This window comes from Lissotriton helveticus, chromosome 7, assembly GCF_964261635.1.
Source record: "Lissotriton helveticus chromosome 7, aLisHel1.1, whole genome shotgun sequence".
Classification (NCBI taxonomy): domain Eukaryota; kingdom Metazoa; phylum Chordata; class Amphibia; order Caudata; family Salamandridae; genus Lissotriton; species Lissotriton helveticus.
In genome coordinates this window covers 1,283,941,270-1,283,964,703 of record NC_136068.1, presented here as the reverse complement: position 1 = coordinate 1,283,964,703, position 23,434 = coordinate 1,283,941,270, and the positions used below count along the sequence as shown (strand labels likewise).

The 23,434-nt window shown below is 45.2% G+C and overlaps 1 protein-coding gene across 4 annotated transcripts in view; it reads right to left on the bottom strand.

Moving 5' to 3' along the window:
* The window catches only part of TMEM94 (transmembrane protein 94), a 968,231-nt gene that overhangs the window by 179,894 nt on the left and 764,903 nt on the right, over positions 1–23,434 (bottom strand). For all 4 annotated transcript variants that reach the window (XM_078654522.1, XM_078654523.1, XM_078654524.1 and 1 more), the window contains one exon: positions 11,027–11,126. In XM_078654522.1, the coding sequence (XP_078510648.1) occupies positions 11,027–11,126 (100 nt within the window). The remainder of the gene's footprint in view (positions 1–11,026; positions 11,127–23,434) is intronic.

Genomic DNA, 23,434 nt, shown 5'->3' with positions numbered 1-23,434 from the left:
GTAGAAATCACAAAAGCTAATCCATGCCACATCCTGGGGGGTCTGACTGAGGGGCACTAAAAAGCCTATATTCCTGCTCCAAGTGCTATTCCTTCCCCGAGGGCTAAGCTCAACAACTCTGCTCAGAGGCGAATTACACAAAACAGGACTTACTTTTATCACCACCTACTTCCAGCAGAAAAGCATCTTACGTTTGGAAGTTTATAGGCACGAACCCAAGAGAAAACTGCTCCCAGCCCCCGGGAGTCATATAATCAGCGTTATTAGGGGCAGTGCAGTGTTTCTGTGCTTCTGTGTGGCAGCAGCCGACGCCTGGGGGCCTGGGAAGAACATGTGCTACTTGACACATTAGCACCCCCCTCACAGATGTTACACCGCGGAGGGTGGGGGAGGGGCCCAGCAGCCAGGCAGAGGTGTGAGTTTCTATGGAAGCGAGAAACAAGGCCGTGGGGAGCAGGTGCCCGTGTGCACAGGCAGGATGCAGAAGTCTCGGAGGGGAGGGTGCGGGGGAGGGACTGATGGAGCACAGAAACAACATCTTACGTGATTAGCTATTTGTTACCTCCATGCCACTCTGGATGGGCCTCTCAGGTGGCAGCCCTGACAAGTTTCCCAGGTTCTTGTGTGAAGTGCAGCTCCAGTCCAGGTTTTGTTTTTAATTCTGGGACTTGTAGTCTTGTTTATGCCATTATAAAACAGGGACTACAAGTGCCAGAATTCAAAGAAAAAAATATCTGGACAAGAGCAGCACATCAGGCAAGGACAATGGAAACTTAGCAGGTATGAGGGGGTGACACCCGGAACAGAGGCCTCATGACCATTAATTTTACAGTAAAAAAACAAAAAAAAAACAATTGTGCCACAAAAGGTCTTGTCTCAAAATAGGAAAGGTGAGGTATTTGTCGAGGTGGAGGACAGGGTTAGAGAGTTCATTAAGGTTAAGTAAAGTCAGGGATCAGCCAGCGTAAGTGCAGAGGGAGGCATAAGGGGAGCTGCAAGGAATGATATTAGGATTAGGGTTCAGGTCAAGGATAAGGGTAGCATTTATTTAATTTGTAAAAAAAAAAAAAAAAAACAGTGCAAGGGCCCAAAATTGTTTTATGTAGCCTGCTGCCAGGGTTGGAGAATACCACAGCTGCCTGATCTTGATTCCACCTCGTGCCTCTTCATTCCACTGCCCTGCATTTTCTGTCTCTTTATCTCATGAATAGTGAGGCTGCCTGGTCTTGATTCCACCTCATGCCTTTTTCTTCCACCACTACACTTTCTGTCTCTTTTTCTGAAGAATAATAAGGGCGTCTAGTCTTCAATAAATCAATGCCTCTTTCTTCCGCCACCCTACACTTCCTCTCTTTATCTGACTCTTAAATGTTCTTTTTCACCCCTTCTTTGCCATCTTGTGACTTCTTTCCTACTTTTCTCTTTATTCTTTCTCCATTTTGTATGAATGAAGAGGGTACACACGAAAGCGCAGGAAGAAATGGAACCACAGAGGACTAGTCCAGGCACATTGAGCTAGCCTAGGCCCTGTGGCAATCATGTTTCCTGTTTATATTTATCTGTATGTATTACGTAGCGCCAAAATGTCCCTGTCCGAGACGCAGGAAGCATATTAAAATACAAAAAAACAGGAGAGGCATTCACAGTACACATATAGCTGCAGAGAACCGAAAGTGCACCGTGCATCACGATGAGGCATAAGTAGGGCCGTGAGCCAAAGGGTGTGCATCACGGTGGACTCGGGTGAACTCTGCATTTGACATCTCGCTCGGTCACGCCATCACCTACTCCAGGTCTGGTTCGACAACAAGCAGAGCACACACTTCAAGAGACCAATGGTGCGGACTGTCCAATGACGTCACGCCCCTGGAATACTTCACCACTTCATTTACCCACGACCAGCACCAGGATTTGACACGTTGAGAATTCCCAAACCATATCCAGAGATACACTCGAATATCTGTACATGCTTTTCGAGGGAAACAAAGTGTCTATATTGTAATTAAACCACATATACATAGCTTCATGTTGTTAAATAACTAAAAAAGCTAAGATATCTGTGTTTGTTGTAGGAAAAGTGGCCAAATAAAATGCAGCAAAATTGCTGCTAAATGTCCATATATGTGCTGCTAAATTTCCATTTTTGTGCCGCTAAATTTGCGAATCCATGCCGCTATATTCTGGGGGGTCTGAGTAGGAACGTGCCAGGAGCAGCAGACAGCTATTATGTTGCATCGAAAATGCAAAATAAGGAAACTGAATATTTCGGTTGCAGACGCGGCTAAACAGGGACACGCAAAAATTCACTGCATGACGACACAACAGGTCTGTTTTCATACTCTCAATATGCAGAGGTGTTAGTTTTACAGCACCGCACTGTTTAGTTCACTACATGCAATGGTTTAAATGGGACGACGGGCAGCAGGAGTCTGTAAACCCGTCCTTTTCAGACTGGGTGGCGTGTTTTTCTTTCTCCCCTCTTTTCCATTGGCTGGAGGAGAGGAGAGAAAGAAACGAAAAAAACACGCCCCTCAATCCGAAAAGGACGGGGCTTACAGCGAAAAGAGAACGTCACCGAGACCTCTTCTCCAATGGCTGGCCACCGTTTAGGAGGCCAGCCAATGGAGAAGAGGGGCGGGGTTTACCCTCGCTACTCAACGACATTAAGTCTCGCTGGCAAGACTGCGCATGCACGCAGCCTACGCCAGTCTCGACCTATAAAAGGAAGATGTCATACTGTATGCTGTACTCATGATATTTTGCTTTCATTGTAAAATCCAGAATAAAGTTTATAAATTTTTTTAAAAAACAATAAGGCAGATGGCGGGAAGAAAGAAATGGCGCTAATCTTTAATGAAAATAAATGCTTTAGAACCTCTTGTCCAACTGCTGCATCTCTGAGAGATCTGAATCCAATCAGTAATGTTGCATTAGGTGTGTGCACCATTCCAGGTTGCTGCTCTGCAGATACCTGGCAATGACACTCTGCAAGGAACGCAATGGAAGTGGACATGGCTCTGGTGGAAGGGGCACACATCTTGGAGTTCAAAGGCTGACCTGCCACCTCATGAAAGATTAGAATGGCGCTAGATATCCATCTCGAAATGCTATGTTTTGTTAGAGGGAAACCATTTCTTGATGCGCTGTAGGCAACTAAGAGTTGGTTTGATTTTTAAAAATTCGAATTATGTCCAAATAAAACTTTAAGCACCTTTTGATATCCAGAGAGTGTAGTGCTCGTTCAGCTGACATCTGAGGGTTTGCAAAAAACGACTTAGGAATAACAGGCTCATTAAGATGGAAGTCCGACGGGACTTTAGGAATTAACTTAGCGTTTGTGCGTAGAAGAACCCTATCATCCCTGAAGTGAAGAAATCGTTCCTGGATGGTGAAAGTCTGAATTTCTCTAAATCTTCTTGCCGATGTGAGGGCGAGGAGGAGAGTTACCTTCCAGGAAAGACATTTTATATCTGATTTATGGATAAGCTTGAAAGGATGTTTCATTAACTGTGAAAGTACTGTGTTGACCTGCCAAAGAGTAGGAGGGCAGGGCCTCACTGGTGGAAATGTTCCGATATTCTTTTGAGGAATTGCTTAATGAGCCTGACAGACCATAGGGATGGCGTTGTGGGTGATCTTCGAAAGTGAGAATTTGCTGCAAGATGTACCTTAATGGAGGCGTGGGCTGAGCCTGATTGAGCAAGGTGTAAAAGGTAAGGTAACATTTCATCTGGTGAAGAGATGGGGTGTACTTTAGCTCTCTGACACACTAGGCAAAACCTTTTCCACCTTAAGCAGTACGTTTTGTTAGTACAGTATGCCCTTGCCTGGCTAGTATGATCCTGCAATCTGAAGCAAAGTTCAGATGTCCAAATTGGTGGAACTCAGAAGCCAGGCTGCTAATGGAAGAGACTTGAGGTCTGGATGTAGAATTTGTCCCTGCCTCATCGTCAGCAGCAATGAGATCGGTTTGAGCCGAATACGACGCTGCATCTTGCAGGGCTCGGCCTTCATCTTCCTGAGGAATTTTGGAAGGAGAGCAATCGGAGGAAGGGCGTAGGCAAATATGCTGGACCATGCAATAAAAAATGCATTCCCCCACGACCCTAGATGAGGATGCCAACAAGCAATGAACTGGCATTTTGCCTTGTGGGGAGTCGCAAAGAGGTCTAGATTTAGTTTACCCTACTGGAGGAAGATTTCTTCCAGTGTGTGTTGATCCAGTTCCTACTCGTGGCAAGATGTTTTCAGCCTGCTCAGGGTGTTCGCTGTGGCATTCTTGTTCCCGGCTACTTGGTCTGCAGTCAGATGTATTTTTTGATGGATGGGCCATTTCCAGATTATTTGAGCTTCCTGGGAGAGAAGATAAGATCTGGTGCCACCTTGCTTGTTTATGTAGTGCATCGTTGTTGTATTGTCTGTCGTACGTACGAACACCGAGGACTTCTTAAACTCTGGGAATGAAGGCTTGTAGAGCAAGATGCACTCCCCTTAACTCGAGTAGATTGGTGTGAGGGCCCAGATATTTGCTGAGGTTTCTTAAATCCAGAATTGGTCTCCACTACTTTGACTTCTTGAGGATTAAGAAGAAACAGGAGTAGAAACCTTCTCCTCTCTGAGACATGGGAACTCTCTCTATGGAACCCTTCTTGAGCATGGTTTTGACCTTTCACATGAGAAAACGTAGATTATTTTGGATGGAAGGTTGAGGAGTGTTTGTATGGATTTCAAAGTGTGTCCGGATTGAAGCAGGTCTAGAAACCATTGATCGGTTATTATCTGTTTCAAATGGTGCACATGGTTTGTTATTCTCCATGCTACCCTGGTTGGAAAGGGGAGGAAAGCAGTCGGAGCCTGGACGAAGTCATTGCTGGTGGCTGGTATCCCTGCCTTGTCATCCAGACTTTCCTCTGGGAGGAAGTCTGTTGTAGGCTGCAGTTGTTCGTTGTCATTGGTAGAATTGGGACAGTAATTGTTAATTAGTGGAGGAATTTGTGGAATAGAGTTATTGTTGGCATCCCCCTCTATAAGATAGTTCCTCGAGTGACACAAAAGGGCAGCTTTTTGTATTGTAAGGTCCCAACAATATGGCCGTATCTGTGTCTGTTTTTATCGCTTGGAGAGCATTGTCAATGTGTTTCTCAAACAAAGTTTCTCCATCATAAGGTAAATCTAATATTTTGGCCTGGACATCCGGCCTGAAAGTAGCTGCTTTGTGTCAACATTGATGGCTTAATTCCCCTGCCCCATCCCGCTGCCTGAATCCAGTGGTGACAATGTCCATGTCACAATCAATTATCTCTGATGTTGTGTACTCACCGTCTAGCAAACCTTTTTTGCAACTAGGGAATTTGCTGCTCTCACTGTGAGCGCTGACATGGCTGAAAAACACTTTCCGATGTTATTGAGGCGTCCACCCTCTTTGTCTGTAGGCGCTGATAGGGATGTGGAAGAGTTCCTGGATCTTCGTTGTGCTGCCTGGGAAATGATGGAGTCTTGTCTGGGGTGACCCAGAAGGCAGGCTGGTGCGTCCTCTGGGACCTTGTATTTTTTATTGAGCCGTAGGAGTTCTGTTCGCATTGAGGCTTGATTACACATAACCTTTAAGCCCTCATCCAATATGAAATCAATGATGGGCATGGCCCTGACCGTTTTCCGAAAAGGTTCCTTATAATCATAAAGGAAACAGTCATTTTGTTTTGCAGGCTTAGGCAATTCGAAAAGTGTTGCTGCTCTTTCTAAGAGCTTGCGGACACCTCTTATGTTCTCCAGAGGAGGATCCACTGAGGGCAGTGAGGGTAGTGATGGAGATGATGGTGTTGGCAACATGTAGTCAACCCACTGATCATAGTGGTCATGGAGTTCACTTTCTCTCTCCTCCTCCATGTAGTTGCACAACTTGTGGAGAAAGGACTACTGGTGAAGGCTGAGGCAATTGTTGCAGAGTTGGTGGCTGAAAAGGCACCGAAGCGGTCGTAGCTGGACTGTTGATCAGGTGCAGAAACTGGAGGAATTATTTCCCTGTAATCTGACAGCATGAATTGTAAGTCCGATACAAGTGCTAATGGACAACATACCATGTCTTCTTGTTATTTTTAAGGGTGTTAGTAGGGCTGCAGAGGGGCATAATACTCTTGTTCATAGTAGTCACTCACATCAGAATTGTCCTAGCATTTGACATGAAGCTCTGAAGGGCTACATGCTGCACCAAAGAGGCTATTATCTTCAGTCTTCATTGTCCAGGAGATGGGAAGGCAGTAGTGAAGGCAGCTTACTTGGAGAGCTCAGCCTTTTTTGTCTTAGTCGCTGCTTAAATACAATTTTTTCTGTGGTATTGGTCGAGGTAATTGATGAGGTCGTCGACGATGATTGCATCAACTAGATTGATAGCTTTTGTCTCATCGTCGATGAGGATCAGCATCGACTGAGTAGGCACCGCCGGCGAGGAACCCTCCTTCGACAGTGGTACAGTCATCAACCGTGGTGTTGTTGCGGACAGTGGTGTCGCAGTCGACGGGAGTGTCGATGAGGAAGATAATCCTTATCGTCGACGATGTAGGGGTACGGCTGGTGGTCGATGAAGAAGATGCCGCCATCAACACTGTGTTAGTGTTGGCAGTAGATGCTGCTTTGACAGTTCTCATCGTCAACAATGATTTTCTCACCGACAGAGATGCTCTTCACGAGGCAACCATTGGAGGAGCAGAAGGGGGGATCTTGAATGTGTGCTCTACTGGAGATGGAGGTGTTGGGGGCTCAGAAGTTGAGAACCTGACTCCTTTTTTCCCTTTCGTCTTGAAGGACATAAACTGTTATGACGTAACTGGTATGGGCTGCTGTGTCTATGAGAGACCCAAGAGGTCTTTTTGGACTCGTTTTGGTGGTTCATGAGTGGAATGAACTGGAAGATCATCCCTAACTCTCTTTGAAGACATTTTGGAAGAAGACATAGATGAAGTGTCACTCTCCTCATCAGAGACAGGATTTTCTCAAGTCTTGAGCTTTTGCAGCCAAAGAAGGAGTCGCCCCTCAAGGTCCTTCAAAGTTTTAGAGAAAAACGTGTGATATACCTTGCTGTCTTTTCTCATATGTGCATGATAAAAATAATAGGCGCAGCCCTGATGAGGGTCATCTATGTGCAGTCTTCTACTTTCTGCAAGTGTCACAGTGTCTGACAAGTCCGTTCTTAGGTGTGTCTGACATATTAAAAGTCAGTTTGATACACCCAAACAACCTATGCCCAGAGCTTTTCCAGTATATCTGTAAATTCTGAAGAGAACAAATCTGTAGCAAACTCTTCTGAAGAGTTCAGACAGGAAAACTGAGCAGAGCTCAGTGGAGACTCCCTAGCATGACGTGCAGGACAAAATCTGAGGGACTGGAGCCTCTCTCAGAAAGGTTCAAGAGGGTGGTGTGACCGGATTGTTTGACTCTTAAGTTTGGTCCGTTTTTAAATAATGACTAGGATATGTTACTAAACTGAAAGGCCTAAGCCCTCTATGTTCTAGGTCTATTGTGACATTACTTTTCTAAGGTACCGGGGACTCCCATTTCGATGACAGGGAATTATTCAAGCATGTGAATCTATGAAAGTTCAAATACTATAGTCATCTTTATGTCCCAACTAGGAACTTAAGACCGCCGCAGCAAAAAAATCAGCAATCCCATGATTTCTAAAAGCCAGAATTGGTGGTAGCACTTTCAGTCACCTTGCACCAAAAGTATGGAATTCCCTCCCTGCTGAATTCCGGCTAGCTCCTTCTGAAAAAGATTTTAGGAAAAAATTGAAAACCTGGCTCTCTGGATTTAGTTCAGACCTATCTGGTCATATGGATTACACTTTTTCTCCAAAGTCAGGATCCTAGTACTGGTACACTTCGTAAGAAGCAGCTATGGGCTCTACATGAGGCATTATTATTATTACTATTAATATTATTATACTAAGACCAGCAAAATGAAATAGTCCTTGGTCTTGGTCCAGTAGGAACAGTGTACCCAAAATGCCAGGCTAAGGTCACATTTGATCAGGAACATGAGCAACCAAACGCTGGTTCCGGCCTACTTAGGCATCAGTGAGGTACAGCTCGAGTTCGGCGGCACACCTAAATCTACCATGTACCCTTCATGGCCAGCCTCTTGACCCTGGACGAAGAGTTTAAGGGTGGTCAGGGACATATCAAAGTGCCTTGTTTCCTTATATATACAGTTACCTTTGGAAATGTCTGGCAAAAACAAGTGATATAACATGTTTTGAGACATTTTAAAACCCGGGGTCAGACTTTGTCAAGCAATGTGTCTTCTGCTTTCAATGCTCTCTTTTGAGTGATGTTGCCTCATTGCATATATAACTGTGTAAAAACTCTACAAATGGAGTCAAAACGTGCGCACCGTGGTCCTTCTTTTGGCAAAACAACTAAGTCGACGTTCTATCATTAAACTTTTTAAAAGCTCATACGATTGCAACATCATCACTAGGTGGGACATGATGCACAGCACATGCATCTGTAGAAGCCTCACTATGTAAACAAGCACTGGCATAACCAATAGTTCTCACCTATGCAAGAGCTATTGGTTTTGCCACTTTGTTTTAGCCATGTTGTACACCAGCATGGCTATTGTCCAGTATGACTAAACATTAGTGGTATAGAGGAGAGTGACGTGGAGCGGCTTAGAGTGGAGTGGCAAAAAGTGGATTGGTGTAGAGTTCACTTGAATAGAGTGTCGTGGAGAATGGTGGCGTAGACTGCAGTGGTATTAAGTTCTACAGCATAGAATTCAGCGGCGTGCAATGCAGCGTTGTAGACTTCAGTGGCATAGATTAGAGCGTTGCATTGTAGAGTGCAGTGGCATAGAGTGCAGTTATTCAGGGTAGAGTGGCGTGGAGTTCAGTGCCACTGAGTAGAGTGCAGTGACGCTGAGTACAGTGGTGCAGAGCAGAGTGAAGTGGCGTGGAGTGCAGTTGTGTGGAGTGGAGTAGAGTGGACTGGTGTAGAGTGCATTGCTGTAGAGTGTTGCAGAGTACAGTGGTGCAGAGTGCAGCAGCATAGAATGCAGCAGCGTAGAATGCAGCAGCGTAGAATGCAGCAGCGTAGAATGCAGCAGCGTAGAATGAAGTGCCTAGATTAGGGTTCAGCAAAGTAGAACATAGTGGTGCAGACTGGAGTGGTGAAGAGTGCAGTGGCCTAGAGTGCAGTGATGAAGAGTACAGTGGTGAAGAGTACATTGGCATAGAGTACAGTAGTGCAGGGCAGAATGGCGAAGAGTTCAGTGGCAGACAGTGTAGTGTTGCAGAGGAGAGTGGCATAGAGCGCACTGGCTTAGAGAGCAGTGGCATAGAGTACAGTGGTGCAGTGTAGAGTGCTGTGGTGTAAAGTGCAGTGACGAAGAGTGCAGTTGTGTAGAGAGCGATGGCGTAGGGTGCAGTGGTTTGGAGAGCAGTTGTTTAGAGCAGAGTGGCGTAGGGTGTGGTGGCTCGGAGAGCAGTGGTTTAGAGTAGAGTGGCATAGAATGCAGTGGCACAGAGTGGATTGTTTCAGAGTAGAGTGAGTGGCGTGGTGCAGAGTAGTGTAATGGCATACAGTAAAGTAATGCAGAGTGCAGTGGTGCAGAGTAGCTTAGAGTGACGTATAGTAGAGTGGTGCAGAGTGCAGGAGCATAGAGCGGAGTATTAGAAAGTATAGCGCACTGGTATAGAGTTTATTGGTATAGAGTGTAGTGTTGCAGAGTGGTGTAGAATAAGTTGTGCAGAGTTGACTGGAGTGTCCTAGACTGGAGTGGCGAAGAGTGCAGTAGTGAAGAGTGCACTGGCAAAGAGTAGAATGTTGTAGAGTAGAGAGGCGTAGAGTGAATTAGCGTAGAGCGCAGCGGAGTAGAGTGGAGTGGAGTGGAGTGGTGCAGAGTAGAGTGGCGCAGAGCGCAGTGTCTTAGAGAGCAGTGGTAATGGAGTGCAGTGGCGCAGAGTGAAGTGCTGCAGAGTACAGTGGTGTGGAGTGGTGCAGAGCGCAGTGGTGTGGGGTTGTGCACAGTGGAGGGGCGCAGAGCGGAGTATGAATAATGTGGTAGCACACTGCCCTTACAGACAACACATTTTCAACTGAAATGACCATTACATTTGCACTGGCATTCAGTTTTACTAATAAAACTATACAACGCACAAAAGAAAATGAGTGGAAATTACATCAGCTAGTATATTGATGTGTTCTGATCATATTAAAGAATGTGTTTGCAACACACTTCAACATTAACAAAAATGCGCTTCACTTGTGCATTCTTAATTCCGATATATTCTGAAATACTTGCACAGTTCTTTGAAATATAGTTGCGTACTAGAAAAAAAATCTTTCCTACCCTCAGTATCCAGCACGATACATAAATCCTCTCACTTTGATGTCAGATAAAGAAAAGTAAAAAACAAGCTCCCTTGGAAGGCAGAGCCAGACATTTGAGCTTTATGTCTGAATGCACAGCGAATGTGAAAAGATAAGAACAAGATTTACAGGTCTGCTTACAGAAAGGAGCACTAGTGGAAGAATACAAGGGGAGTTGAAGTGAAAAAGCGTTGCCCCTTGTGAGGGACAAACTCACCTGGACAGCCTAAAACAAATAAAGCCAGCAAATAGAAAGCAAGAAAATGTGAGTTACAACCTTTAAAGCCAACGGTAAACAGGTGCAATGCACTCCCTAAATGTCCCCAAGGTGTCTTTAGCAAACCAGACAGCTGCACTGTCTTGTAGACTTCGACCTAAAAAATAAACAACCATTCCCAGACAAGTCAGCTCTGATTACAGAACTCTGGACCCTAATTAATAATACAAGCAGAGCACTCCCTCTCTCCGAAGTTCATCCTTTGGCTGGTGCGAGAGGGAGTTCGGTTCAACATCCTGCGATTATAGTAACGTGGCAGAAAGCTGCCCAAGGTGCCTGTGATTATTTTGAAGTCAGGCATTTGCATAGTGAGCAACTCTCTGCTCATACCACATATGAGTGTCACAAACTCCATGGCACAATTCACGATTTATCCACTTACTTTCTGGGGTGCAGTCCGTGAAGAGGGGAACCAGTAAAGGCACATTGTCAATGTTCTGCAGGTGAGGTCTCACCTGATGTATCCCACGTGGAAGTTTGGCCTAGAGATAAGGAGAGAATTAGACAAGGGTTATAGGTTGAACTTGACTCATAACCACCAGGTCCCATATAAAGATCCCCATGTGCAGAGTCTACGTATTCAGGGGAGGTCTCCAAGTACTAAAGATCCCTCCAGTGAAGAGCAGCCCTGAGCCCACCTGTATGGAGGTGGCTCCTTATCAGGGCAGGACAGCCCTGCCCTTCCTGTATTGTTGCAGGTTGCAGGCTCCCCCCGTAGGCTCTCCCCAGATGGACTTACAGACACTCATATATGGGTGCAGCCTTGCCCCACTCCTTATATAGAGTGGCTCCCTGACACTGCGCCAATGATGAACTCTTCTCTGGGGGGTGCAGATCCCAACCATATGCGATTGGTACAGTGCTATGGGTGAATAGCACCATCTTCCTGCATGGCCTAAATCCTGCATATAGAAACAGGTCACCCTTTGAGGAAAACATCCTGTAAGGGTCTAGGGTTGGCTTAAATGGGTCCATGTCAAAAACGCCTTTCAACCACTCTCCCCATATGCTACTTAAGCGCTACCTAACATTAGTGTAGAATACAACAGAAATGTACCAGCGCTTTCCTGCGAGCAAGCACAGCAGTACGAGATCTATCCTTGGGTGAGACATGAACATTCAATATTCATTTTGTCCTTAACTGACTAAAACGGGCTGTGTATATATATATATTTGACAACTATGATCAAGTATTTAGGGCTGAATGCCCCTGGAGCAGTGTCTGTGTGAACCCCGCTTCTCATTTTAACATGGACAGACCTGTGCAGGAGACCCGTATCAAGGGCCTCCTTATCAGGGCTCTACATGAATATGGCATGTTGCTTACAGAGTGCTAGTCCTTGTTGGGGTTCACCAAAGGTAGTAATCCTTAGAGCGTGACCAAATCAATTCTCCATGTGCAGGCTATGGCATTGATAACAGTTGGCGAATTCTAGTAGTGGGGTAAACCAGGCCTTTTTAACCTCAACTCACTGCTGAAAATGTGTACTGGCTATTTCATGTGAAATCTGTGCAAGACGTCATAACTGGAACCCATTATTCCCCTAGTATATGACAGGGGTGCATGTGCGTGGTTGGATATGTGTGAGGTGCTCTGCCATGATGGAGTCCCCCCCACCCCCTATGTATTAAGACCTTCAAGTAGTAGGGTGCTTCATTATGTGAGTGCTAGCCAAAGACAGCCGTTCAAACTCACCAGCATGTCTCCCTCAGTGCTACTCTTTAAGGTTCTTTCTTCTTTTTTGTATTATTTGTGAAGCCAACTGCACTGCTGGCTTTCAATACCCATGACCAGGAACAAGCTTTTGTGCTCAGACTAAAAGAATGAATCAATTACAGTGGTTTACGGGGTGACGTGAGAGTCAGCAACACGTAGATATGAAATCTGACCTTGTGACCTGCACGCTCTGCCTGGAGGTTGCAAGTTTCAAGTTTATTTTATTTTTGCATAGTTAATTAAAACCGTTGCAATAATAACGCTACAAAATTCCTAAAACATACTTGTTTAAAACCAGTAAAAAGCCAAAGAGAGAAAAATCATTACAATTTAAAATCACAGTTCTGTTGTGCTAGTTAAAAAAAGTCATTGAGTCGCTGGATGCTGTAATGTGCTTCTCTCAGATTTTCCATACTTCAGCCCTGCTTGCCCATTTGTCGCATCTTTCAAATGCACTCTGCTTATTGCAAGATTTGTCCCTCTGCTGCTGGTAGGCATCCTTAAGAAGGTTCCGCTAAGTCCTTTTACCCGTCTGCTGGTCAGGTCAGCTTGTGGCGGCGGCCTTTGTGAAGCATTTTTCAGTATTTTTGGCATTGTTTGTTCAGCCACCGTCAGGAATTTTAACAATCTGCAGTTTAGTTGGATATTTGTTGGGTTTAATCAGGCCAGCACTGCTTGCCTTTTGGTGTGGATACTTTTCTGTTTAAGGTGTTCTTTTAGGAACTGTTGCAGCGCTTGGTGCAGTACTTCGAATAGGCAGATTAAATAAAGAATGTCGCCATTGTTAGTGTTATACAGCCTGCAAGTATTTTGTCCTTTTGTCCTCAGCCATGTTGGTAGATGCTGGGTGCATGGAAGAATCCCCAGTCTGTACCTTAGGAAGTTAATTTTTATGGCCCTAGGATTGCCCTGGTTAAAGTATTGTTATGGGGCAAGTGATTTGTAGGAGGCAAGGGTCATCCAGGCATGAGATCTTTGAGAAGCTCGCTTGTCCTCCAATAAGGAGATTCGTTTTATGTTTTTCCAGACTCGTTTTTTGAAGTTGGGGTAGCCGAGTTGCGCATCCCAAAGACCAGAGAGCTTGGAGGATTCTAATGCTAACTTAAGGTGGTTTCTTGTCTGAGAGAGCTCCCTGTGCTGTGTGTCGTGCTACAACAGATAGTTTAGGTAGGAACTTATAATACAGAAGAGGCACATTGACAGTTTGATCCACTGGAAGCATCCATGGAGCTATGGCTAACAAATGCACTGGGGGGGGGGGGGGGGGGGGGAAGATTCATTCTAAATATTGGGATATAACTTTGAACGGGTTTGTCATTTGGAAAGACCACTAATTCTCAGGACAGGACATAAAGATGTCCCAAATCAAGTTATCTCCTTCTGCTCACCAATGTGAAGGAAAGAGAAGAGTAGGAACAGAATCCACAGCTGTCTTTCTGTAAGGAGGTAGAAATTCCTAGGATTGTGGGGAAGATCTATGCAGCAGAGTCTTGCTGAAGAGGTGGTTAGACTGCACTCCTTCCCGAGAACAACCCTGTACCACCAAAGTTTCAGGTGCCTTGGGCCCATGCTGCCTTGAGGTACTTAGCACTGCTAAGTCAGAGTGAGACCAGAGGAAACGCTTTACGGGCCCAGCACTAACCCAAAGCTGATCATCCCAAGCAAGCCACTTGACGAAGTATGCAGTCTTGTGGTAGACATGCAGATTTTCGACTTTTCCCCATAAGGTATCCTGTCACGACTGTAAGACCCTGTAATCTGCAGAAGAAAGGATAACCTGTAACCCTCTGACAGGCGCCCTATACCTATAAGGTGACCCGTCACCTTTGTGAGACCCTGTTTCCTGCAAGCGCGAGGCAGTTTTGTACCCCTGTGAGAGGCATCCAGTGAGGTGGCCTGTCATTACCACGAGCCTTGCACTCCACAGTGGTACAGCCAATGTGGGATAATGCAGAATCCTGCAAGAAGCATCTAGTGAGATGGCCTGTCTCTGTACCCTACAAACATGTGTGACCCTGATAAGATGACCACAACCTGCAATGAAGATGGAGTGTCCCGTGCACACTACAGTCATCATCTAAGCTAGAGCAACAACCCAGCACCTGCATTTTGCAGATGCTGCAACCCAGCACAGCAAGAGCACCCACACCACGGAAGGCCAACCTGACAACGCCCAATAACCCAGGCTGCTGTGGAACAGCTCACTGTCTACTGCAATTTCCCTGTCGGAACAACTGAACTGGCAAGCCCAACATCACAGCGACACTAAACTCCTCTGTGAGTTCACAAAGACACTAAACTCTTCTGTGAGTTCACAAATACAACAGGCTCTTAAACAGTACTACATGAACGCACCAGAGAATCAGACAGTAGACTTTGTGCTTGGTTAAATCCTAGATTGAATACATGTATGTTTGTAATCCTTGCACACCTCAACTCTCTGCACGGAGCACAGACATTGGGATGAACATAATTAAGGAGATAGCATAAGGCAAGATAAATGCTACATAACTTCATAAAGTAACTGAGCATTTTTGATTAATGCACGTTTTTTTCTTAAAAGAAATAACACTGCTTAGATAACTAATTTATTGAGAGTGGAATATGTAATGCCTGAACTACATGTTTTACACCAATACCATTCTCCAAGAGCAAGTCCCAATTGTTTGACCTTGCTGCTACTTGAACATCAAAGCCTAAAAAGAGCCCGTTCACCTTTCGCTTAGTTTGAATACTTTATTTAGGTCAGAGACCATAAAACCAACATAAAATAGAGGGCACATTGCAATGTTAATCAAATAAATATAAGATAAACATTTAAAACACAATTTTAAAAAACAGAACTGTGTAAAAGCATCATTAGGTTATAAAATTCAAGATTTATTTGCAGGTTATATTTAATAATTGGCTAGGCAAGGATGTACAGTGGCAACCATCATGACTTGACGTTTGGAATCTAGTGTTTGCGTGATTATCCTGGCGCGAACAGGCCAGATGGCTTCTAAAAATGTAGCTATAGAAAAGACCGCACAAGATCCAGTATCTGACCTGCAGATCCGCAAGGCTGATTTGTGGAGCCTTATTGCAAGAAGTCTGAATAAGAGTACAATCCAGCATTTTCCTTGATGCAGAGCTCTGGCCCGGGACAGGGTTCGATTCCCGCCTCGGCGGGTCCCGGGCTCAAAATTCCTCTGACCGGATATTCTCGCCTCAGTGCCTATTCTAATCATGGGTCCCACGCTGCAACTCTGGGCAATAGCTTGCTTAATCTCCACAACAGCCCCAACAGCGCGAGGATGCCTGGTTTCACCATGGGGGTGCCCAGGAGTGGACACTTCACAAGGAAAACCAGGAAGGGTTACTTAGCAGTATGAGTACAAGCGCCGGGAGACCCGGTCCGGGTAGCTGCGCGCTATACAAGTACAAAAACATTTACATTCTTTGTTGGGTATATGCTGGACAAAAAAAAAGTAAGTGAGCACCTGTCTCCTGGGCTGCTCCACAGGCTGGGCCACTCACTGCATGGGTCCTCCATTTACAGATGAAAGATAAGAGTGGCAGAGTGCCCAGCCTGAATTTTATATATAAGGATCTGGTGAATGGCGGGTCAATCTCATCCAGGTAGGTTCACATTTCAATGATTTCACTGTAGTACCTAGTCCCGAGTCTCAAGGAGAAGAGGCAATACTTGCCTGCAGAAGTGCTGGCGAAACAAGGTGACAACACCCATTCTATAAGAATTTACATTATTTTAAAGGCTCAATGAAAATATGACACATTACACGGAGTTGCAGTAGGGTTTGTAATCCTTACTAGCTCAGAACATCTTATGATCTCATTGACTAATACAGTCGACAGAGGGGAATACAGAGGTTCATTTGTCTCTGCCTTGAAGTTCCACAAGAACAAATATCGAACGGAAACCTACCTAATTCAGTGAGGAAGGATCCCAGACCCTCGTCCCCAGGGGAATCAATCAATCATAAGGGAAGTATCCTTTTCCATCTGGAATGAGCCTATGGAGCCTAAAGCATTAGGGTGGAAGAAAGGAATCTGGGCAATTTCACTCTGCCACTACAGCATCTCTAACTCAGTTGTGGCAAAGTGTGAGATACTAGGAGGAAATAAGTCCAAAAAGTGTCAAATGCATGGTAACTAGCCTGTCATGTGCCTGTTGACTTTGTGCAAAGGGTATGTAAGAGGGTCCATATTTTTCTTATAGAGAAGAGTATACAGACAGAGCACCTCTGCATTGAACTCGTCTCTTGAGTAACTGCTCTGCACCACTCACTGCTACAAACATAAGGGCTCTCTGCACATGCCCATACACAACCACCACAAACGGTAAACAACGTTTACCACAAATCTTTCTCCCCGCAGGGAATCACAACACAGTCGTTACAACGACTGCGTTGTGATTCCGCCTACCATTACTCCGCAGGTCAGAACAACGACTTGTGGGGGGGAAGGTGTTGGATTTAAAATCCAACACCTTCCCTATTGTCCGCACAGACTGGAGTTGGAATAGTAAATTATACTATTCCAACATCCAGCGCCCCCCTCCGCAAGTCGTTGTTCCGACTTGCGGAGTATTGGTATGCGGAATCACAACGCGGTTGTTGTAACAACCGCGTTGAGATTCCCTGCGGGGAGAAATACAGCGGAATAATGTGATACATTCACCCCAAACACTTAAGTAGAGCAATCAGTACTCGGACTCACAGATCCCCCAATGAACACTTCTCCATATCACCGCACCTGTCCAAGCATGCACAACAAAGCATCTGTACCACAGCATTCCCCTACATACCTGCTCTGCACCGAGTGACGTTAGAAACACATCCTAGAACACTAGGACAACATGTCCAGATCCTACGTCGTAAAGACACGATACCCTGAAACTATCATTATGGCAGTGTACAGATCCCTCATCTGTGGAAAAGTAAATTTTGCCATGTTCTGTGTCCCTACGTGTCCCCCATCTTATGTTATGTGTGCATGATTAATATGCATATGTATTCCCCATGATCGATTAAAGATGCAATTACAGTTGTGTCCAACTCTAGTATGCCAGTTTCCAGTTCTCGTGAAAGCTACGAGTATTAGGCCTATGTAAAGCTACGTTGCCACGTTTCACAGTATGCACGTTATTTCATTGTAAAGTCCCCGTTTCTAGGCCTCAAAAGGGCCCGGACTCAGATTCAGCTCCTGTCTTCTGAACCCTCTCCGAGGAGCGATACAGCCCCCACCTGTATCCCTGACCCTTCACTTACTTCCTGCCTCACAGTGCCCGGCTCGGCCTGGCTCTGCCTGCCAGTCTGCCAAGAGTATGTTATGATTCCAGTTATCAGTCCAGCTCTCCTTCTCTGCATTCCTAAGCTACTGAATCGCATCAATAGTTTCAGTCATCGTCTAGCCTTTACGTCTCCATGTAAGAGAAATACTGTATTAATGGTCATTTAATATTCCCCAACACGTACTACATGTAGAATAATTCATGCACCAGTCTTAGAATCCGTTAGCCTTTACCCTGATAACTTCTGGATTCTATCAGCATGTTCTCTAAACATCAGATACTAGATAGTGTTTAGGTACATGTCGCTCTGACTCTCCAGACTTCAGTCTCTGCTCCTAGCGCAGAAGTCATAGCCCCCAGCTTCTCCCTAGTAACACGTCATTGTTAGTTTGCGCGCACCACTAGGTTAGAGGTCCCGGCTCCTTAGGTAGCCCCCTCCATGTTTCCGCCCCATTTGTGACATATTCCGTTACGTTTACATCACATGTCTATGTTCACGCCTCTTGTTACACCTACTTTCACCCTTATCTTTCACGACTGTTACAGGCCCCACCCACTGTTCCGCCTATTGTATGTACTGTAATGCAATTGTTTTAGTATATATACTTGTGTACTGTTATTAAAAGTCAGCGCGCTCATTCCAGATCCTGCCCGACAGCTGTCGGGGCCCCCTGTTGGCTAGCCATCCCAGATCTTGCCCGTGCAGGTTGTCCTGTTCCTGTCCTTATGCTGTATTAAACCTGCAAACTCCTACTACCTCGAATCTTGACTCTTATTTATTGAGCTATCTGTTATTGTTATATCCAGTCAAAAATAGAGGTATTATTTATTTATTTACCACATAATGGCGCCCGAACAGGGACTTGCCCTTTCCCCACGCGCCGGAGAAGCCACGCAAGCCCCCTGATCCTCTGCAGCCGTGACGGAACCATACCGTGCACGTGCAGATATTTCTGCTTCAAGTATCCCTCAGGCCCACGGAGGAGACGGAGGTTGCGGTCCAGCATCCAGACGAGGCGGTGGAGGAACGCGGCGAGTCCTGACCAGAGCCCAAGCCGAGAGTCCAAGGTCCGAGGTATCCGGAGGCCCACCCGTAACAGAAGTCCGAAGTTCGTCCGTCCGGCGTCGTAGCAGTCCAGTCCAGTCCGACGCCTTCCGTTCTTGCTGCCCGGTGAGTACCATTGCTGGGGTAGTATCTAGACAGGGTCAATTGCATTGTCTCTGGTCCGTGGGTTTGGGTACGCAGATCCAACACGAAGTGTCCACTTAGGTGGATGCGGGTCCTGACGTGTCTCTTTATGAGACCGGTAAGTTTCGTACTGTTTTAGCAGTGCATCTAGTTTCTGTTCTAGTCCGTTCTGTTCTCGAGAAATTCATGTATTCTGTTTTCAGTATTCCAGGTAGTATTTTGTCAAAACTGTTATCCTAAATGTCATTCATGTATTTCAATGTCGTGGTATGAATGTGTTGTTTAGTAATCATCGTGTTCATTGTGTATTGTATTGTGTCTAGACTCCAGCCCAGTCATGCCATTGTTTTCCAAGTTACGTCAGTTAAAAACTAGAAAAGGTCTGTTAGAAGAAGCAGTTCCTGTCCCGCCTAGGGACAGTCCAGGTCATTTTATGTATCAAAAGCATGGCATAAGTGCCATATTATATCTAGATTTATGGGTGGAGTACACCAAACAGTTAGAAGAAAAGTACAGATGGAAGTATTATGGAAAAAGAAAGCCAGACAGTCACAGAAAGATGCCATCGAGTTATGGCGCAAAGAATCTCATAAAAGAACCGAAAAAGAAATCAGAAAGTCAGAATTAAGTAGAGAATCCTTAGAAAGAGCCCAAGAAAGGGAATTAATCGAAATAGTTGAACGAGTTAAAACCGAACAGTCAGACAGACAGAGGAATGCCCTCATTAAGGGTATGTATCCTCTTCTTGCCGAGGGCTTGCCAAAAGCAACCCCGGAGGCATCCAGTAATTTTCCGCCACCCTTAGTTCCGACCAATCTGCGTCACAAACCGACCGCAGCTGATATTTTTATCTCGTCCTATTTGGACGACACAGTCCCAGAATATGCAAATCCTGTTCCGCCAGTCCCTGTAAATCATGTAATTCCTGCTCCTCCAGACACCGGGGCACCTTTTGCAGTACCTGCTACGGTACCCCCGGTCCAACCCGTAGTACAAATTCCCGCCACGTCAGTCACCTTGCCAGCACGAAGAGTATCAGTCGATGATTCCAGTATAGGGGCCGCGGGAGGAGGTCCTCCTGGCACCCCGCCGCCAAGTAGACATCTAGGACCAGTCGAGTTACATGAACGTGCGTTACAGCGTACGCCCAAATATAAGTCCGTTGCAGAAATCAGGCGAGCTCTTACTGAATGCGGTTATGATCCAGTTACAGGCGAGGATAGTATGGTTCTATATTCCATACGTATAAGACAGGTGTCCGAGTATTTGGTCACCCTACCGAATATGAAAGAAGATCTAGACAGAATGTATCGTTTCATTCGTACAGGACAAGATCCAGAAAGTATTGCTGAAGTCATGTCTCTCAGAAAAGCTGAGATCCAGTTCATGTTATTAAAGTTTCTGATCAATTGTTTAATTAGGGAACAAGATTCCCCGACTAAAGATCCGACCGAAATGAAAGTTCTGACAAGGTGGAGTGATAATATAGCCGAGGGTAAGCACAAGACACTCAATAGTATAGAGAGTATGTACAAGAAAATTCGTAAAGAAATAATAAGGTTACACGAACAACGCAATGAAGCTCTAGGGAGCGAGAAAGAAAATGACTCTTATACTGAAGAGGTAGAGGACGAGAATCCCGCCAGAATAGCGTATGTAGGTAAATCTAGAATTCCAGACCGACATTTACGCCTAGAACACAAGAGAACTGTTCATCTTCCAGCACCAGAACAAGGTTCTCTGGAACAAGTATTTCAAGCTACCGATCAAATTCTGAAATCACGAATCGGTTATAGTGAATTAAGTACTATGCATGAACAAGAACTAGCCCGATCAGCAGTCCGATGGATTACTGATTCTACCACTTTTCCAGACGAAATAGTGGCACAAATGTTTCTGAAACTGCCCCCAGCCGAGCAGCGACTGGTGGGTATGTATATGATCCAGCACCTCATTACACTGTATGAGGGTCAACATTCTGATCCAGGTCCGTTACATGATGTCCTGAACGAGTTACTCCAGTATAGATGGAAAGGTTTAGGTACCGATTTAATTAGTGTCATTCTAGAACAGCGCCACAAATATAGAACGTTTTTGAACCCGCATTTTGTTCATGTCTCACCTCCAGAAAGTAAACCGTTTTATATAGACAGACAGAATCCATTACGAGAAGTACACCCAGTTAGGACAGCGGGTGGTGAAATGCAACGAGTATTTGTTTACACCCCAGTTACCAAGATGGAACTCTTAGAGATGAAGAAATTAATTCCCTGTCACGACAAAGATCCAGCAGGGTTCCACCGAGAATTAAAAGACATGCTCCGTATGGGAGAATACACGTATCCAGATATTATTAAAATGCTAAAAGTCCTGTTGCCTGCGGGCATATACGAAAAACTCAAGGAAAAAGATTGGGAGGTGGGAGAGAAAAAGATCGATTGGGCAGCTCTAGAAGCTGAAGAAAATACACGTGTACCAGGTACCGGTCTAGGAGGCAAATGTAAAGAATTACCTGAACTATTAATACAAGTTTTGCCAAGATTATTAGCCACTAAAAAGGAAGACTGGGATGCAATCTCAGCCTGTAAACAGAAACCAGACGAAGATACTAGTGATTTTTATTCTAGATTCGAGAAATGCTTTAGCATTAACAGTGGTCTCAAGACGAGTAGTGAGTCATACCCTCATCTTTTTGTTACTAAATTAGTCGAGAATTCAAGTCCACAAGTTAAAAATCGAGTTTTGAAAGTCGAAAGTACCTGGCAAGCTAATACTCCGTCCCAAATGCTTCAGATGCTCCAGTATCACCAGAATAGAATCAGGGAAGAGCAAGAACACGAGAGAAGACGTATGAAAGACACGAAAATGAAAGTACTAGTTGCACAATCTGTTCCTCAAGACAGTCAGAAGAGGGGTCCGAATCAAGCCAGTCATCCTGCAGCTCCCGTTAAAGGGACATGCAATTATTGTAAACAGCCAGGTCATTTTATAAACGAGTGTGCAGTTCTGAAACACAACATAGCCACTGGTAAAACTAAAGAAAGACCACGTCCGCCTAGACAAGAACAAGTTTCACAGACTTCTCAGCCACAGAATGCACAACAGACAGTTCCAGCACCGCAGCCTATCGCTGCAACACAGCATGTTACACAGCAGATGTACCAGTATGCACAGTCCGAGTATCCAGAGTACCAGCAGTATTCATGAAACAGCCTAGAGAGGGAGGTAGGCTTGCCTCTCATCGAGATTCCTGTAGATCAAGAAGGTCCCTATGTTCATAGTCAAGTATTAGGGAAAGACAGAAAATTTCTGATTGATACAGGGGCAAGTAGGACGACTATTAGTCACGACGAGGTTCCAGGGGCTCCGCTCTCAGGCTCTAGAAATGTTTCCCTTGGATTTTCAGGAAAGCCAATTGTTAACGAGATTTCCAAACCAGTTACTCTAGAAGTAGGTCCATTGTCCCGAACTACTGATCTATTGCTTACGAAGTCCTGTCCAGAAAATCTGTTAGGCATTAAGACACTGAAAGAATTAGGTGCAGTTATTTGTTGTTCCCCAGAGGGAATACGTTTGTTTTTACGTGACTTCAAGGGTCACTATGTTTTGCGTGATTTTGATCCAAGATTGTCTAATGTTCCGCAGCATCTATGGGCGCAAGGTCCAACTGATGTTGGCTTCATGCAAATCACACCCCATCGTGTGACTCTCAAGCAAGGTGTAGTCTTGCCACGAATCAGACAGTACAGATTGCCACCTGAGGCTGTAGCAGCCTTATCCAAAATTATTGACGAGCTCATTGCTCAAGGAGTAGTTGTAGAAACTGACTCCAATGTATGTAATTCTCCTATCATTCCAGTCATGAAACGTACTGATCCAAATGCACCCCCAGTATATTGATTAGTGATTGACCTTCGAGAACTCAATAAATGTATCATTCCCCAGTACCCAGTAGTCCCAGATATTTCTTCCCTATTGACAGCCATTGATTCTGAAGCCACATTTTTCACAGTTATAGACCTCAAGAACGCGTTTTTCAGTGTCCCCATTCATCCAGACAGCCAGTACCTTTTCGGTTTTTGTTTAAATGGAAGGAGCTATAAATTCACACGAGCTCCTCAAGGTTTCACAGAAAGTCCTAGTATTTACAGTCAAGCACTTAAAAGACAACTAGACAATATTCACATGCCAGCTGACACTGCCCTGCTCCAGTATGTCGATGATCTACTGATCACAGCCCGTTCTGAACGTGCTTGCGAGCGAGCGTCACTTACAGTCCTGTATTTCCTAGCCGAGATGGGGCACAAGGTGTCTCCTTCAAAGCTTCAATTCTGTGTCCAGCAAGTGATCTACTTAGGCCACTTACTGTCCAAGTGGGGTAGGCAGTTGACACCCGATCGCATCCAGTTAATAGCGAGTCTTCCTCAGCCCAAGACCCAGAAGGAGGTACGTGCTTTTATTGGCCTCACTTCTTATTGCTGACAATGGATTCCTCAGTATGCATTTCTAGCCAAGCCACTGATACAGTTAACGACACAGGAGGCAGCCGTATCGACTGTCCTCCCTTGGACATCTGAACATACACTTA